Here is a 16,493-nt window from a genome sequence, read left to right as displayed (position 1 = left end):
TGTGTGTGTGTTTTTTTTTATGGTTTTACTTTTTTATGCTGTGGCTCAGCCACATTATTACATATTGGCCAAACGAACTAAGAGGAGGCGCTTGAATCATCGATTAATCGATAGAACAATAACAAAGCAACAACTTTTGATACAAAGAGAGAAAAGAAGAGAAGAGCGCAACGTATGTTTTAGAAACAATTAAGCAACTGAGCGCTGCTAATGCACAAAATCGTTGGGAATATAATGCTGCGGCTCCACTATGACGCTGGTGTAATGGGGCGTGGTCACCACAGCGGCGGCAGCGGCAGCATTGACGCTCTTGAAGCTCTCGGCAAAGTCGCTAACAACAACACGTTGCTGCTGTTGCGGCTGCTGATGTTGCTGATGCATGGCATAGGGTTGCTGCTGTTGATATTGTTGCTGCTGCTGCTGATGTTGCTGCTGGTGCTGCAAACGATGTTGCTGCAGATGCTGATGATCGAGCAACTGATGCTGCTGCTGCTGTTGCTGCTGGTGTTGTTGCTGCTGCTGTGAGCTGTTGTCGGAGAAATAACTCAGCTCGAAATTATGACTTAGATCGCTGTAGGTTGTTTGCGAGGGCGACGTGCCATTGACAATGGATGCATTGCCGGTGGACAGTTGCCGATCGCTCTCCGAGCTGCTCGAACAGCTGTTCGAGTTAGCCGAGAACGGTCGTATCATGGACGTAGCTACGTCCACTGTAGCATCGTAGTCATAATAATAATGATTGTTGTTGTTGTAGTAAAGCGTGCCCGTTGTGGTATCCGGATATTGCATTTCCGTTGAGTACACGCCCGAGGAGGAGGCCGATGCACTGGAGCCGCCACCAGCGCTGGAAGCTGTGCCGCCACCCGCACTGCTGCTGCTGCTGACCACCAGATCATTGAGCGGCGGATACAGCTGCGTATAGCTAAGACTATCGTGATCCATGCCACTCGCTTGCTGCTGCTGTTGCTGATGCAGCTGCTGATGATGCCAGCCATTGCTGTTGCTGCTGTTGTTGTTGTTGTTGTTGCTGTTGACGGTGGGCACGGGCGTAACTGCATTGGGTGGCTGCGGCTGCACGGACAGCGGCAGCTCCGGCTCAAAGTACGGATCCAGCTTTGGACTAACGCTCAACGCTGGCGTGCTGGAGGCGGGATTGGCCACACACGTGGCAGTTGCAGCAGCAGCAGCCGCAGCGGCTGCAGCAGCAACCGCAGCTGCTTGTGCGGCTGGCGAGATGGGCTCGCGCTTGATCACGCCTGTTTGTATCTCGTTGAGAACCAAGTCTTTGACCTCTCGTTCGCTGAGCACATAGTTGACGCTCACGATGAACACTTCGCGCGAGGAGCGCGAGTTGTGCACCAGCGTGGCATAGGATTGCACCCAGACCCAGCCGCCCCCTTTGGTCAGAAAGCGGTAATATTTGGTGGTTACTTGTCCTTTGTACAGCACTAAAGAGTAAGAGAGAGGATGAGAAGTGTTAAGCCTGGACGCGCGTCATTGTGTTTTTGTTTTCTTACGGATTTGATGGGAGCAACGCATGGCCATTATGTCCGCCGCATGGATGTACTGATAAAGCGTCTTCTCGATAAGGTCCTGCGGCTCATAGCCAGTTAACTGCGATACGCTGCAAGTAAATAAACAACAAAATAGTGAGAACAAGTTGCGGCTATGTAAACAGTCATCAAATAACACGCGAGCAGTTTGTTAGTTTTCCCTTTTTTAGTTAACATTCACTTTGAACAGACTACGGGGTATGCGGGTTTTCCCTTGAAGTGTGACAAGTATGCGACAAATTTAAGTATGAGCAGCAACGACATTAATATTTCATTTAATTTACTGTTGCGCTTTATACTGAACAACAAAATTAAATCTATGGAATTGATTGATATTTTTTACAGCTCACGCTACATAATAAAAAAATAACTACTAATGAAGAAAAATTAAAAAAAAATCAGAATTTTAATAAACAATTGTTAAGTGTAAATGCTTTTCTACTAGGTCTTTTATATCAATTACAAACTTTTAAACATTTGTAAGCAATGAACTAAATAAATGAAAAATAATGAAAACTGAAAAGATACCACTGAAGAAAAATGTAAAAAATTGGAAATTTAATAAGAAATTATTTTGAATTTAATTCTATCTTTTTCTAGCTCTATTATTTATGATGATGATTTTTTTAATCTAAAAATCAAAACTAACTATAGGTCTATGAAAGAAAGAGTATTCAATTCGCGCCTAGTTTGAAATTTAAAACTTTACATTTTTTCCTTTGTTATTTATTTAAACAATGAGCGGACAACAGTGGCGGCGACGCTGGTTTACTTTTGTCAACTTCAATTCAATTATGCATAAAAACAAGCCAACGGCTGAGGAAGGGCATACAAAAGCGGCAGAGGGGCGGCTCGGGGGAGGTGATGAGCGTAGGCTACCCACAAAAAGGGCTGTTTAGCACTTCGGGGGTTGCTTTTTGGGCGCAAAAGAGAGATGGCAACAACATGAGGGTAATTGAGTGACAATAATGTCAGACAAAGTGGTTCTGGTGCTGCTGCTGGTGTGAGTGGGTGGTGGGTGGTGGGTGGGTGGCACTTAGAGACTGGCAAACAGAGAGACAAAGCAAAATCAAGCTCAAGAGGGAAATGATTTGTTTTCCTTTTTGTCGTCAAGCGGCTTGCTTGTCTTGCTTGAATTTCCTTTTGTTAATTTTTTTAGAGCTTTTTACTTTTTATGGGCCGACGTATACGTAATATTAGATGTTGTTTGTGAGCTTACCGTGCATCAAAGAAAATCAATTTCATATCAAGCTTGGCGCGAAACATGAACATGTTTGTATGCAGTTTGATTTCCGTTATGGCAGATGAAGGCAGCGAGTGTCCAACGGCAACCAGGCCAAGATTCTGTATAAGACTGCCCTGGCCATCGCCGCAGTCCGGATAAATGCGCGCCTTCAAATAGCCGGAGCAGTGTATCACCTAAAGCCACAAGAGATAAAGTTAAAGTAAAGCTAAATAAATGAAGAGAGCGAGAGAGCGAGAGAGCAGACAAACCTTAAAGCCAGATGTGGTTAGACCCGCATTGCGTTTGGCTAAAACGCATTTCATGCGTAGAAAGAAAGTCTTCTCGATTTCAATGGTATGCGAGCCACGATCATGACCATAAGCCGACGGATGCTGCACGCCATTCGGACTGCCAATGGGCGTGTGCGTCTGGGCAAGCTAAAAATTCAAATATGCCTTGAATAAACTTCCAAGTGAGTGCTGTCGATTGTTCACTTACTGGATGCTGATGCATATGCGGATGCAACGACAGTATGGCATTCATTTCATCCTGATCATAGCTGTGTATATACTCGAATATAGAATTGCCCGTCAGCTCAACCTGTGCGATAAAATAAAAAAAGCAAATTAGTGCCAGCTCTCTTGGTTTTCTCTCTCAAAGTGCCAATTAGTGTGCAGGCAGCAGCAATGCAAATTTCAATTGCTTGGCTGCTCTTTGTGCTTTTGACGCCAAATCAGTAGCCGCTTGACTTGCAAATGCAAATGCAAGTGTTGCCGCCGTCGAAAGGACATGCGTGCGCAAAATTTATGCGCATAAATCAAATCAAAGTAACCCACCTGACTGAGACCCAAGTGCACTGAGGCCGTTTCCGAGATGTACATGATTTTGCCATCGGGCGCAACCACAAAGATGAAACCATCCAGTGTTTGCAGCAGATGCGAGCCCAGCTCCTTGATTGTGGCGCCACGCTGCATGGCCGGCGATGAGCCCCAAGCCTCACCGAGTCCTGTCAAAATATAAATATTTATTAAAACTTATTGTAGTTTGAATTTCACACACATAGCTTGGCCTAATGAGCTATCATATGAGTGTAACACGCCCCGTTTGACGTCTAAATATTATTCCCAATTAAAGTCATCAGCGCTGTAGGTGGCCCATTGACACACCCCACACCACACCCCACCCCCTGGCACTTGCACTGCCGCGTTGTTTGTTGCCTATTATTAAAATAATTATTTCAATAAAGCCAGAAAAGAAAAGCACAAAACGCTGCGCACAATAGCAAATCCTACCGCTTCCGTTTCTCCCCCTCTCAAAGTGTAGCTGGCAACCCTTGTTGTCAGCACAAAATCTCAGGGGCGCACACTCCCACACACACACACACATGCATGCTGCTTCTCACTCCCACTTGCCACCCAGTGAGAAGACTTCCACTTCCAGTCAACGTCTCGCTCTCGTCACTCAACGTTTTTGAGTGAGAAACACAACAGCCGCCATTGTATTTTACTCCACCCACTAGCCAAAAGCCAACCCAAACCACCCACCCACCTAAACATCCTCTGCTTGTTGTTGCCTTTGTCTGCTCTGTTTATTGTCTGCCCCATTGTTGAGTGGTTTTCTTTTTAGCATATGCTTTTGCTTTAAGCAAACATCATCGCCTTTTAAACTTGAATTTCTTGTCGTGCTGTTCGTGGTTTGTTGTTTATGTTTCAAAGCAAAAAAAACTTTTGCCGCCTCCCGCTGTGAGTGTCCTGCCATGTCCTGTGTGTTGTGTGCTCCTAATGAGCGTGTCGGTCGCGTGCCTGTCAAGCATTCCACATCATTTGACATCGCCACACACGTAATTCACACGATCTCCGCATGAAAAGCCGAACATCAACGCTTGCCAAAATAAATTGAGCGGCATTTAATTGAACTAATTGGCGAGCATTGAAAGCAAAAGAAGTGCTCGGACTTCAATTAAACAGAGAACTAACAACTAAGCGTAAGACTTTATAAAACTGTTACTTATTAATAGAAAAATATTGAGTTTGAAGCACTAAAAACAATGATTGACTTCAAAGAATGAAAGAATATATAAAGTTTCTTAATTCTGATTTAAGTTTTAGTCCGCTGACACTTTGATAAGCTTCAGAGCTAACAACTAAGCCAAAGATTTAAAAAATCTGTTACTTAATAATAGAAAAATATCTAAATTGAAGTACGAAAAGATTCTAAAGCCCGAAGATGTAAATGTCTGATTGCTTGATTCAAATTCTTATCCGCTATACTTAGTTAATCTTCTAACATAAGACACACCGATCAATCTTTCAAATACTTAAAGCTTGCTTAATCTTTAGCATAACTTAGTATTTGAAAAATATAATAATAAGTAAAAGAAAAATATTACTAAAAAGTAGTTTTTGCTAATTTCTGAATTCTAATCTATTATATTCAGACATTTTTCTAAGACACATGCCCACCCCCATTTCAATCACTTTCTACTTTTCACTTAATCTTTAATCTCACTTACCATCCGGAAACACTTGGCGCATTTTCAAATAGGATGTGGTCAGGCGTATGACCGACGCCTTGTCCAATTGTGATGTAATCGCCGCCGGCAATGGCAATAATTTGGCCAATTCACAGAATTCCGTATTTTCTTTTTCACGACGCGTGCGTGCAGCATTTTTGCTTTTCTCCTTCATGGCACACGTTTTAGCTATATCTGTTAAAAATTAAGCAACATATAATAAAAATTAGTAATAGTCTAAGCTACAGTTAAAGCAAAAGTAAAACACAAACCATGCAAGCGACTCTCATAACAATCCTTGCGCACACGACGTTGGTTCGTCATAGTTTTAAACAGAAATTAGTTAACTTTAAATAAATAAAACGTTGCTTAGGTGTGAATTTCTAGCTCATGTCCTGACGATCACCTGTTGGCAACTGAGCGCAGAGTGAGCTGTGTGGGCAGTTTTAAGAGTTTCAATGTTCAATGCTGTGGCTCAGCTATTGGTCAGCTGGGCAAACTACCTGCGCAGCAAAAAGGCCAATTGCCTTTTTGCAATGTTACTAATTTGGTCTGGAAACTGTTAGAGTGAGTGTGCAACAGGTTGCCATGACTAACCACAGGAGTTTGACTTATGTGCACCACCTTTTTTGCCAATAATAAACACAGGACACACACACACACATATATAGATACATAAGCTGGCTGGCTCGTTGTCTTGTTTCATTGATAAAATAGTTTGCTACGTGATTTTGGCGCAGTTTTTGGCCAAAAACTGCAAACGCACTCCTGCTGATTTTGCAGCTTCATTGGAAGTATGCTATATATATATAGTATATGCATATAAAAGAATTTGCACGTAATGACAAGTTTATTGACATAGGTCACGTAGCTCGGCAAGTTGCAAGTTGCTCGATTAGGCTGAAGCTAATTTATGGCTGCAGCTAATGGTGCCACCAAATGTCCTACAACAAGCTGGCACATTTGTCAAAAGTCGCACTTTATATATAACATACGTACATTTGTATATATTATGTCTATCTACAGGAGCAACAGATTTGCTAAATGATCATAATCCTAAAGACCAGCGCGACGCTAATCCGCAACGCAAATGTGACAACATGCGCGTCTGAAGTGCCGCCGTCGAGGTCGTTACTAGTCCTCGCGGCGGACTCACTCACTTTTGTTTGTGTGGCTGCAGCGCGACTGCGAGGGCTGCTCAACTATTGTATTGCAAAATTATTCATAAGCTAATGATACTTTATGTGCCCTCTCTCTCTCTCTCTCTCTCTCTCTCTTTCTCTAAGTGGGTCAAAATGGCACCGGATATGGTATTTGAAAAACATAAAAACGGAAATCTTTCTCATAAGCAGCAAGTTCCCATAAGAAATCAAAATAGCAAGTCAGCTCATTAAATCAATAGACAGCAATAAAATTAATTGAATAAGAGAGGAAATATTATATACATAAAAATTATTGTAGCGCTCTTTCAGTTATGACTATTAACATTTTTATTTATTTCTTACATCTTTGACATTTTAATTTTTTATAAATATTACAAACTTATTGGTGAATTCCATGCGCGCTTTTTATAGATGAAATCAACTTCCATACTAAAGTGTCTTTACTACTGTGACTACTGCACAAAATTCCAATACTATTACAAATTATAGCTCAAGTCTTTCAGTTATAAATTATAATTATAACAAATTTCTGCATTTCCCTAACATTGGTGAGTTCTCTTCACGCTTTTTATAGCTGAAATCACCAATCAATGGGCATCCAAGCTAAAGCGTCTTTACTTTCTTGACTTCTGAATTTATTTTCAATACTATAACAAATTATAGAACAAGTCTTTCAGTTATAACTATTATAAATTGTACAATATATAACGTTTATTGCACTGAAGTCACCAACAAAATCACCAATTGATCGATCCTATTCGTATAGAACGATCCCTTATTTCATTCTCTTTTGAATTTTGTCAGATCAAATCTTTCTGCTATATCTATTTCAAATTATATGTATTCCTTAGATCAGCAACCTACAGAACATTTAACTATTATCACTATTTACATAATTTAATTTAATGAATTACTGCTTATGATTTTTTTTCAAACTCTCGCCCACTTAGTGCCAAGTCTGCCTCATTACACTTAAAATCAAGCGCAAGTTTTCTAGGAAAGAACATTAAAATAACATTGGTATGAATGGATGAACAGCAGCGCTTAAAACTTGACCTTAATCTGTTTAAAGGCACACACAGCCAACTAAAACAAATAGAAAAGTTTATAAATAAATCACACAAAGTATGCGCATTGAACTTGAACCACAAGCAAGCAAGAGATAGAGATAGCGAAAGAGAGAGAGAGAGAGACAGCGAGAGCGAGAGCGAGTGACAGGTAAGTAAGCAAAGCAGTTTCCCACGCTGCAAAAAGAAAAAAACAGAACTTGGCCATAAAGCAATTAACGGCATATTGAGCGGGCCACGTCTCTCTCCGCTGGGCGGCTAATGTGGGTGTTTGCGGCTACGGCAGCGCTGCATGCAGCGGCGACAGGTATATAAGGATATATGCTAACCAGTCTACAGCTACTACTACTACTGGTTCTCACGCTAACAGCTAACGGGGATTTTCCAATGGACCAATTGATAAAAACGCGCTAGGGAAATACTGAGCACATGCTTTGCAGAATGAACGTGTGAGAAAGTTTGTTGAGCAGTCAGACAGACGGACAGGTATGTCCTGTGTGCAGGATTCTCACACGCGTGCGTTCGTATCAGGTGAAACGTAAACGGAAATTTCAGCATACGTTTTAAATGTGCGTAACATATGCCATTGTCATCAGTCCGCTGTGTTAACGATAAGACATAACCTTGTTTGCTTCCATCAAATGCGAGAAAATAAGAACTGCATAAGCCCCCCACACAGCCGCCGCCTTTTTCTCTCTTTTCGCTTTTTCTCTTTTTTTGGGCAATGTTTTTCCAACGCACATGGCAGTTTTATCTTGAAACAACAGCCAGAGATTTACCCCCCCACACACATAAGGGGTGCAAATTTTAATGCTCAGCCCGCGCTTAATTTTCGGATTATAACCCGTAAAGTAAACAGCCAAACGCAATGTCCTTAACACAGTCTGCCGACTGCCAACTGCCGACTGCCGACTGCCTACTGCACATTAACCCAATTTCAATATGCTTTTTGATTTGTTTGCCCGGCACTTTAACATTATCAAACAACGGTTTTATGCGCGGGCTGTTTGCCCACACACACTCACTCCCTCCCACTCCCACTCCCTCATCCCTGCCACTGTGTGTTTGAGCCTTTTAATTGCCTGCAATAACAACGCCCCTAACAATAACAACAACAGCAACAACAACAACAGCAACTGCAAAGGCGTTTGTAAGCTCAACCATATCCAAATTCCAAATCCGCTAATTGCGTCGAGTTCTTGTTGAAGTTTCGGGTTACCGCGCTCTGGTTGCCTCTCTGCCTACAATTAGCTTCGATTTTTGTATACGCATAGCACTGTCTATTGATTAGCATAATTATTAATTGTTGCCGCTAGTATTTGACGCTAACCATCAAGGGATAGAGCTAATAGAAACAGCAACATAATAACTTAGCGTCTTATACAAATAATTGAAATTACAAATTAAATATTTTATGCCCAGAACTTAAGGCCATAGATGGATTAATTATATTGCAGGAAAATTTCAAAGCAACCTGTCAATCTCTTTTGTCGACTTATACTGCTTGCAAAACTTTAGATTGACTTTCTTTATATTTAATAAATAAACACCGTTCGAAAATTTACAAACGATCTTAGCTATTTTATCTATTAAGCAAACAAAGCGTTAAAGTCAATTATAAATTATATCGACTTTTTCTATATATTTAAATCCTGTTCGAAAATACAAAACGCTCGATCCCTGAAAATACAAAACAAAGCGAGAAACAAGTTAAAAGTGTTCTGTTCAGAGAGTGAACAAGTCTGTACAATATTTTCCTGTTATTTCAGTGAGCAGACAGCTTGTGAAATTTTGGTTGAGCATATTTTGGGAGCTCTGATTATTATTTAATTATTAACTCACTGACCACAAGACTATGGAAAAAATCATGAGTTGATATAGTTTAACCACTCAATAAAAAAATCAAAAAGAAAATACTAAGAAAGCATTTATTCTTGTAGTCTTAATAAGTTTTTATTTAATTTATCCATATATCTCAATAACAAAATTAAAATTCTAAAAATTGAATTAACGAAATATAACAATTAGTTGAAAACATCGATGCATCGAAGTTTCTGTGAAGTGAAAATAAATAGACCAGAGCGACTGAGCAATAATCGTAATAATAATCGCAACAACATCATAATCATTAATTTCATTACAATATAGTGTGTGTGTATATATTTTTCGAAAATAATTATGCATGTTTTTTCTATTTGTGTTTGTTGTATTTGTATTTGTGTTTGTTAAACAAACATGAAGCGCTCAAATGCACACAGCAAACAGCAAAGAGCGCTGAGCTGTTGGAAATGCGAAAGTAAACTTTCAAATGGAATAAAAAATAACAACAACAACGACAACAGCAATGCGTAATAACAATGGGCAGCACACAAATACGGCAGCAGCGAAATTTGTACCACGGCGCGGCGGCGGCAGTGGCAACAACCAGCAGCCAAGTTATAAATACGGAAAATCTCGAAAATATCACGTAAAATCGATCAACAATACAAACTTGCAACCAAATGGCCACTGGGCAACAAACACACAGACACACACACACACACACACACACATACATGAGCATTTACATACAAGCAACGTCTGCTCAGTCCCCGGCGAAAATCAAACAAGAGTCAAACGTTTGGGCGAGCGGCAAAGCCCTAAGGGTCAAATCGATAACCATAATTTTATAGCAACGGCCATCGGGGCATCGGCCATCGGCCTATGCTAACAGCCTGCTTTGCTGCTTTTGCTCTTCCAACTAACAGAACTATGCTGTACTATAGCATATAGTACCGACCTCACCTACACGTAAATACCCAAACACCTCCATTATCACATTACAGCGCAGCGGCAGCGTCATTATTGTTGTTATTGTTGTCATTGTTGTTGCTGTTGTCGGTACGTGATGTTCCCTATAAATTTGAATTTGATTTTGAATTTGCTCTAAAACGGCAGCAACAACAACAACAACAACCAGCAGCAGCTTCAACTGGAATCAACAGCCAAAGCGTAATGTTGGTGTGATTGACTACACTTATTGTTGTTGTTGTTGTTGTTGTTGTTGTTGCTACTGCTGATGGCGGACATTAAACAAATACAACTTTCGAGCATGAACAGGTAAACAACAAATACAAATATGCTACAGATTGAGTGGTAAATACCAATAGATATTCAGATTCTGTCTGAAAAATTTCTGGAGCGCTATAAACAAATCATAAAACTCGAACAGTTATCACTCTAGTACCTTTTATACAAAGTCTAGTAAAATAATATATATGTGAAGAATAAATTCTGTACCATATTTTACAGTTTGCTTTGATCATCATTTATATAAATTAATTGTAAGCCTACTTTGCAGACTTGAGTGAATTATAAAATTGCTTAAAAATCGATTCAAATTTGTGCATATTTTTGAAATTGAAATGCATTTGGTGTTATTCAAAAGTGTACATCTCTTAAATAATATTTAGTGTTCCAATTCAATATTTCAACAATAAAAGTAATATTTCCCTAATAGTAACAGAATTAATTCTCTTTTCATATATTATGCAGTTTTATTTGATTTTATATAGTATGAACTTTAACATTTTTTTTTAACAATATAACCAACTTGTATATATATTTTAGCAATAGGAACGATTCAAATTGGTAGTAACTTTTTATTTTTATTGAAATTCTTTTGCTGTTGTACCAAATTTATCTACATACTTTAATAAAAATAAATATAAAAATATATAAAATTAGGTAATGTACCAGAGAAAATAAACGCACAAAATTTGTTATAAAACAAATGCTTTCGTTTATAGAGACTACCGCATGTATAAATTACACTTATTAATCCTAAAGCAGCCTGTAAACTTTAGCATTTATTTATTTGTACAGACATTTACTAAATACAGTGCACAAATTGTTGCACTTATTGCGTATTATTATAGTTTATGATATTGGTAACAGCAACAGTCGTCCCTGGTTGCAATACCAAATGTGCAACAACACTCAATACAACAACAACAAGTTGAATGTCTCAGTTGCTGGGCGAGCGTTGAGTGAAACAAAAATATGCTTGGAAAAAATCAATACAAAGTCACGTTTTAAAGAAAATCACGTTTCATTAGATACCTTCACCATATACTATATACACTTATATACACACATACATATGTAAATTGTATATACTTGTTACATACTATAATTTCCATTGTTTCAATTTATGTAACACAGCAGTTTAAGAATTTTTTCATTCCATTTAAAATTGTTCTACAAAATTTGAACAATAAGCAAACATGGCAGCCATATTTGAAGATTTTATTTGCATTTGTGTTTGCTGCTACCTTTAAATTAACGATAAATTCCACTTTAATATCAAGGTTGACAATACTGTGAGCCAAATATAGAAAAGACTACGTTGCGGTTCATCGGAGCTTAGGGGGAGTTTACTTGGGGGATGAATTCTGTTGCATGTCTTGCACCTAATCCCTCTCAATGCTGCGCAATTAGTTGGTTTCTTCAAAATGGTGTTGACAATTAGAAGATATTTTAAGCTCAAGCATAGATTTGAAAAGGGGTTTCATTACAGATTTAAACAGCAAGGGCGCAAGATTTATGCAATTTATATATAAAGAAATGCAGGCAATTAGTTAATGATGCTTTAAAATTTTAAACTAAACTGAACTGCTTGCTATCAACGATGAGGCAACTTAATGTTGTGTACTGAACTGAGTTGGTTTATATCACATATCATATAACATTCTATGACTTAAACGCACAAATATTAACATGATATTGTGCAACTTTTTAAAAATTAAATAATAATCATTATTTTTTATATTATTTGTACACTTTTATTGCTTACTAATAATGATCCGGGCTTGAGCTTTATAAAATTTATCAAAAATAATAAATACCCACAAAGAAAAACCTAAAATATCAGTACATAATCATTAATTATTATTTTTATTATTTTTATAAGAGATTGTAATATTATTATTGTATTATTTTTATAATAGACCCTCTAATAATTACGTTGTCTGCCTTATTGATTTTGAAGGTTTAAAGATGATTACATTCATTTGTAAAGATTTCTACACATTTTTAATGCATTGCATGTTCTTAGCTTTGCAATTATTTAGTATAAATATGAATTTTTTATTTAAATGCAAAGCATAAAGCTCAACTTAATTTCTAATTTGCATTGCAAGTAATAAAGTTTGCTTAAAAAAATTGCTATAAATATTTATAACAAATATATTTAATGCATTCTGACTGCGCTAGCTCATCTAAAAATGAACACATTCTATTTTAACTCACAACAGCAAAATTGCAGCATTAAGCGGATTTTGTCACATCAAGTCAAATACGCAACACACACACACACACACACACACACACACACGCACACACACATACAGATGCTTAAACACACATGTGACACTCAGACTAAGTCCTGTAGCTCGTTTATCAAAAATTTACAAGACAAAAGCAAAGCATAAATCCTAGCAGACCAGAGCAGCAACAACAACAAATGCAGCAGCAGCGGAAGCAGCACAACAAGAATGGGAAAATAAAAGAAAATGGTGGCTGCAGACACAGGTAACATTTGAAATATATTAGTGCAGCCAGGCACGGTTCATTCACCGACCGACCGACCGACCATATTGCAATACGACTGCGCTGGCTGTAAAAATAAGAGAAGGCAAAGGCAAAAGTAAGAACGGAAAAATAAAAAGCCAGAAACTGGTTTTCAAATACAAATGCCACCCTCGGGGAAGCGACAACAGCAACAGCAATAATAACAACAAGAACAACAACAACAACAGCTGCAGCCAGTGAGTGCAAGCGAGAGCGGGCGAGTGTGCAAAGCATTACACAAATACGAGTACATTGGCAACAACATCTCATTGGCTGTCTCGGCGTGTTTAATGCCCCACAAACATACAAACAACGCACACACACACATACGCAAACAGAGCGAACGCGCGGCCTGGAACGACGAGAAACTGGAACTGGAATTCCACAGCGTTGCGTGTGCAAGTGTGTGTATGTGTGTCTGTGTATATCGCGGTATTGCTGTTGTTGTTGGATTTGTATCGCGCCTCCACCTACACATACAAACACACACACACACACGCATACGCGTAATTGTTGTGTGCATGTCTGGCAACGCCTTAATAATTGTTATTTGAGTTTCATTTTGTTGCTGCTGCTGTTATACGAACTGATATAAGTATGTATGTGTGAATATTGACATCTCTGCACGCTCTGTATGTGTGTGTGTGATTTTACACTCCATTAGCGCGCATTTGAGTGTTTAGCTTTCTCTTTCAGCCCTTTTGAGCCGCTTGACGTTGCTGCTGATGCTGCTGCTCTTGTTGTTGTTGTTGTTGTTGTTGTTGATTTTTGGAGCAAGCTGTATGTAAAACATTTGACGAGGGAGTCTCTATGTGTGAAAACTCTTCCGGCCGCCAGCTTTGCTCAAAATTCAATGTCAGTTCTGTCATATTCACACTCATACATACATACATACATGTATTTGCGTCTGTGTACTTTTATTTACTTGGTCGCCATTTTTATTTGCTCTATAGCAACATAAAACACACAAAACTTAAACAAGCAGCCATCAAATTTCTATATCACTTTTATATTTATACTTTTATAACAAAGCAAGTTTAATTATTTTCTTTAACATATTTGCATACATTTCTCTTTGAAACTTTGAAGCTTTTTATTCCGGATTACAATTCAATTGTTTTATGGATTTTTTAAAGTAAGCCAGATGACTTTTAAAAGCATATTGCTTAAAGTCTATATTATTAATAAAAAAATAAAAACAATAGGTAAATTTTGTAGACTATAAGAACTATAGAAAGAAAGTTCAAGAGCTTAAAAACAGTTTATTTTAAATTCAACAATAAAAAAAAATTAAAGTGATTTTGACTTTGACACGGAATTCTGTTTGGGAGGCAAAAGATACATTTGAAGATATTTTAAATAAATGGTAGAAAATCAAAATCTCACAAACTAAAATATTACAGCTTTATTTTCGTACATTCTACGATTTGCTGTAATAGATTTCAGATCTCTAGATATTTATTTGGCAGTTTCGATTTACAGCTGTTAATAACTACTCTCGATAGTAATTAATTTCAGAATATTAAACGAAATCGAATCGAAAATACTTTTATTTCTGTTAGCCAAAAGTTCCTGATTGACTGACATTTTGTACGTCAAAGAATGTTGTTAATTAATTAGTTTGCTGACTTTTGACTGTAATCGAAAAACAACGATGTTGATTCTGCACTAAATAACTTAAAAAGAAAAAAAAACATATTGAGACTGCGACTGATCTTTGAACGAAAATATGCACAACAAAATTAAAGTTTAAATTTGTTGTGAACAGCAATTCGCAGCTTTCATATTATTTATAATTTGTATGATTCGTTATAAGTTTTCACTTTTAAAAATTCTGTTGAACTTAAAATATATAGACTTGTTCCATTCCAACGAAAGACAACATTTGTCACACTCTATGCAATTGTAATTCAATACTTTTGAGTCATAAACAACAACAGCAACAACAATGTAACAAAGTCAAAGGCGCATGTCCAGCAGCCTGCAGACAAAACAAAAATCAGTGCTCTGTGCTTTTTGACTACCGTATGCAAACATTAAAAAAAAAACAAACAAATGCTGCAGCTGCAGCTGCAACAAACTGGCAGACAGACAGACAGATTGTTAGCTGAAGTTATATAGTATAGTTGATTACTTTTTGGATCCATCTCATGAGCAACAACAGGATGATTGAACCGCTGACTGCATTGCAGGCTATGCCAAGCAGTTGAAACGAACGCGCGCGCGCGGGAATGAGCAACGGGGAATCGATTCGAATCGGAATTAATGCGTTTGCTCTCACTGGTGAGTGCAGGGCGACCAAGAACGACTCTGACGCGGAATCGAACTCACGCTGCGGTTTCTATGTTCTACACTAAACTAAACGCAGCTACAACTCAACTGAGCTGAACTGAACTGAGCTGAGCTTCAGCTTTAGCTTTGGCGGTTGCTGCTGCTGTCGTGCTCGCTCTGCTTTCGATTGGCTTGGCAGCGTTTTTCAATGTCGGCTCGGACAATGTCACATGTGCTTGTTGTATTGCTAGAGGGGAGGGGAGATTTGGGTGCTGGGGGTATAGGTAAATAAACAAAACTTTTTGGCGTGACCATGACTGTGTGTGCGCAGCTTGCAGAAAAAAAATAAAAGTAAAAGAGTAGCATATTGCATTTCTCTAGAAACTGCTGCGCTTTCTTTTGACTTTCTTCTCATCTGCTGAGCCAAGCAGTATAGAAGGCAAAGCTCAAAGTTATTTAAGACATGACGACATGACCCCCTGAATCAGACACGATAAAAAAATCAGACAGCAAATTAAGCTGTGATCAGCAATTTTCAAAAATATACTTTACACTTTGATAAGTATATGATTCCTTTATTGTTTACTACGCTCTACTATCGTTTCCATTCATTGACAACTCATGGACGATCACGTGTCCATAGCTCGGCACCTGTCAGCTGCTTTGATCCCGTTCCGCTCAAGCGGCACGTGCTCTCGATTAATGCTTAACTCTTGATTTGTTGTTGTTTTTGTTTTTATTGCCGTTTGTTGTCATTTTGTCTTTTATTTTGGCAGCTTACAATGCTTCGCTTATTTCGTTTTTATTTGTTGTTGCTTGATGAGCTAATCACATATGACGTTTATAAAATTTTTTATTGCATGCGTTGCAAAAATTCTGCTGTTGTTGTTGCTCTTGCTGCTGCGACGTGCAAAAATGTGAATTATACAGCCAAATGATAAATTCTGAATCATAATGGCGCCGCTCTATTGAAGAACAATATTTGATAAGAGCTTGAATGAGATGAACTTGGCTACCAGCTGCGCTCTCAATTGGTCCAATTGATAACTTTATGTATTAACTTACGCGTGTGCTCATATAAAGATACTGACA

At 38.3% G+C, this 16,493-nt stretch overlaps 1 protein-coding gene across 1 annotated transcript; it reads right to left on the bottom strand.

Annotated features, from left to right (window-relative positions):
• Positions 1-207: 207 nt before the first annotated feature.
• On the bottom strand, positions 208-15,346 carry LOC108601564 (protein single-minded). Its single transcript, XM_017989463.1, has 9 exons — positions 15,265-15,346; positions 5,291-5,485; positions 3,615-3,784; positions 3,277-3,378; positions 3,048-3,215; positions 2,773-2,972; positions 1,518-1,624; positions 460-1,448; positions 208-363 (listed from the first exon to the last, which is right to left on the bottom strand). The coding sequence occupies exons 1-9, from the start codon at positions 15,275-15,277 to the stop codon at positions 208-210; spliced, it is 2,100 nt and encodes a 699-aa protein (XP_017844952.1). The 5' UTR covers positions 15,278-15,346.
• Between the last annotated feature and the right edge of the window lie 1,147 nt (positions 15,347-16,493).

This window comes from Drosophila busckii, chromosome 3R (assembly GCF_011750605.1).
Source record: "Drosophila busckii strain San Diego stock center, stock number 13000-0081.31 chromosome 3R, ASM1175060v1, whole genome shotgun sequence".
NCBI lineage: Eukaryota > Metazoa > Arthropoda > Insecta > Diptera > Drosophilidae > Drosophila > Drosophila busckii.
Note: the sequence above shows the minus strand (reverse complement) of the source record. Positions and strands in the feature narration are given on the sequence as shown.

Bases quoted from the DNA above. Each gene is read 5' to 3' on its own strand.
- LOC108601564 (XM_017989463.1), bottom strand. The intron at 2,973-3,047 runs GTTTGTCTGCTC...TTGTGGCTTTAG, and splicing joins TAACCACATCTGGCTTTAAG to GTGATACACTGCTCCGGCTA. The intron at 1,625-2,772 runs GTAAGCTCACAA...ATTTACTTGCAG, and splicing joins TTGATTTTCTTTGATGCACG to CGTATCGCAGTTAACTGGCT.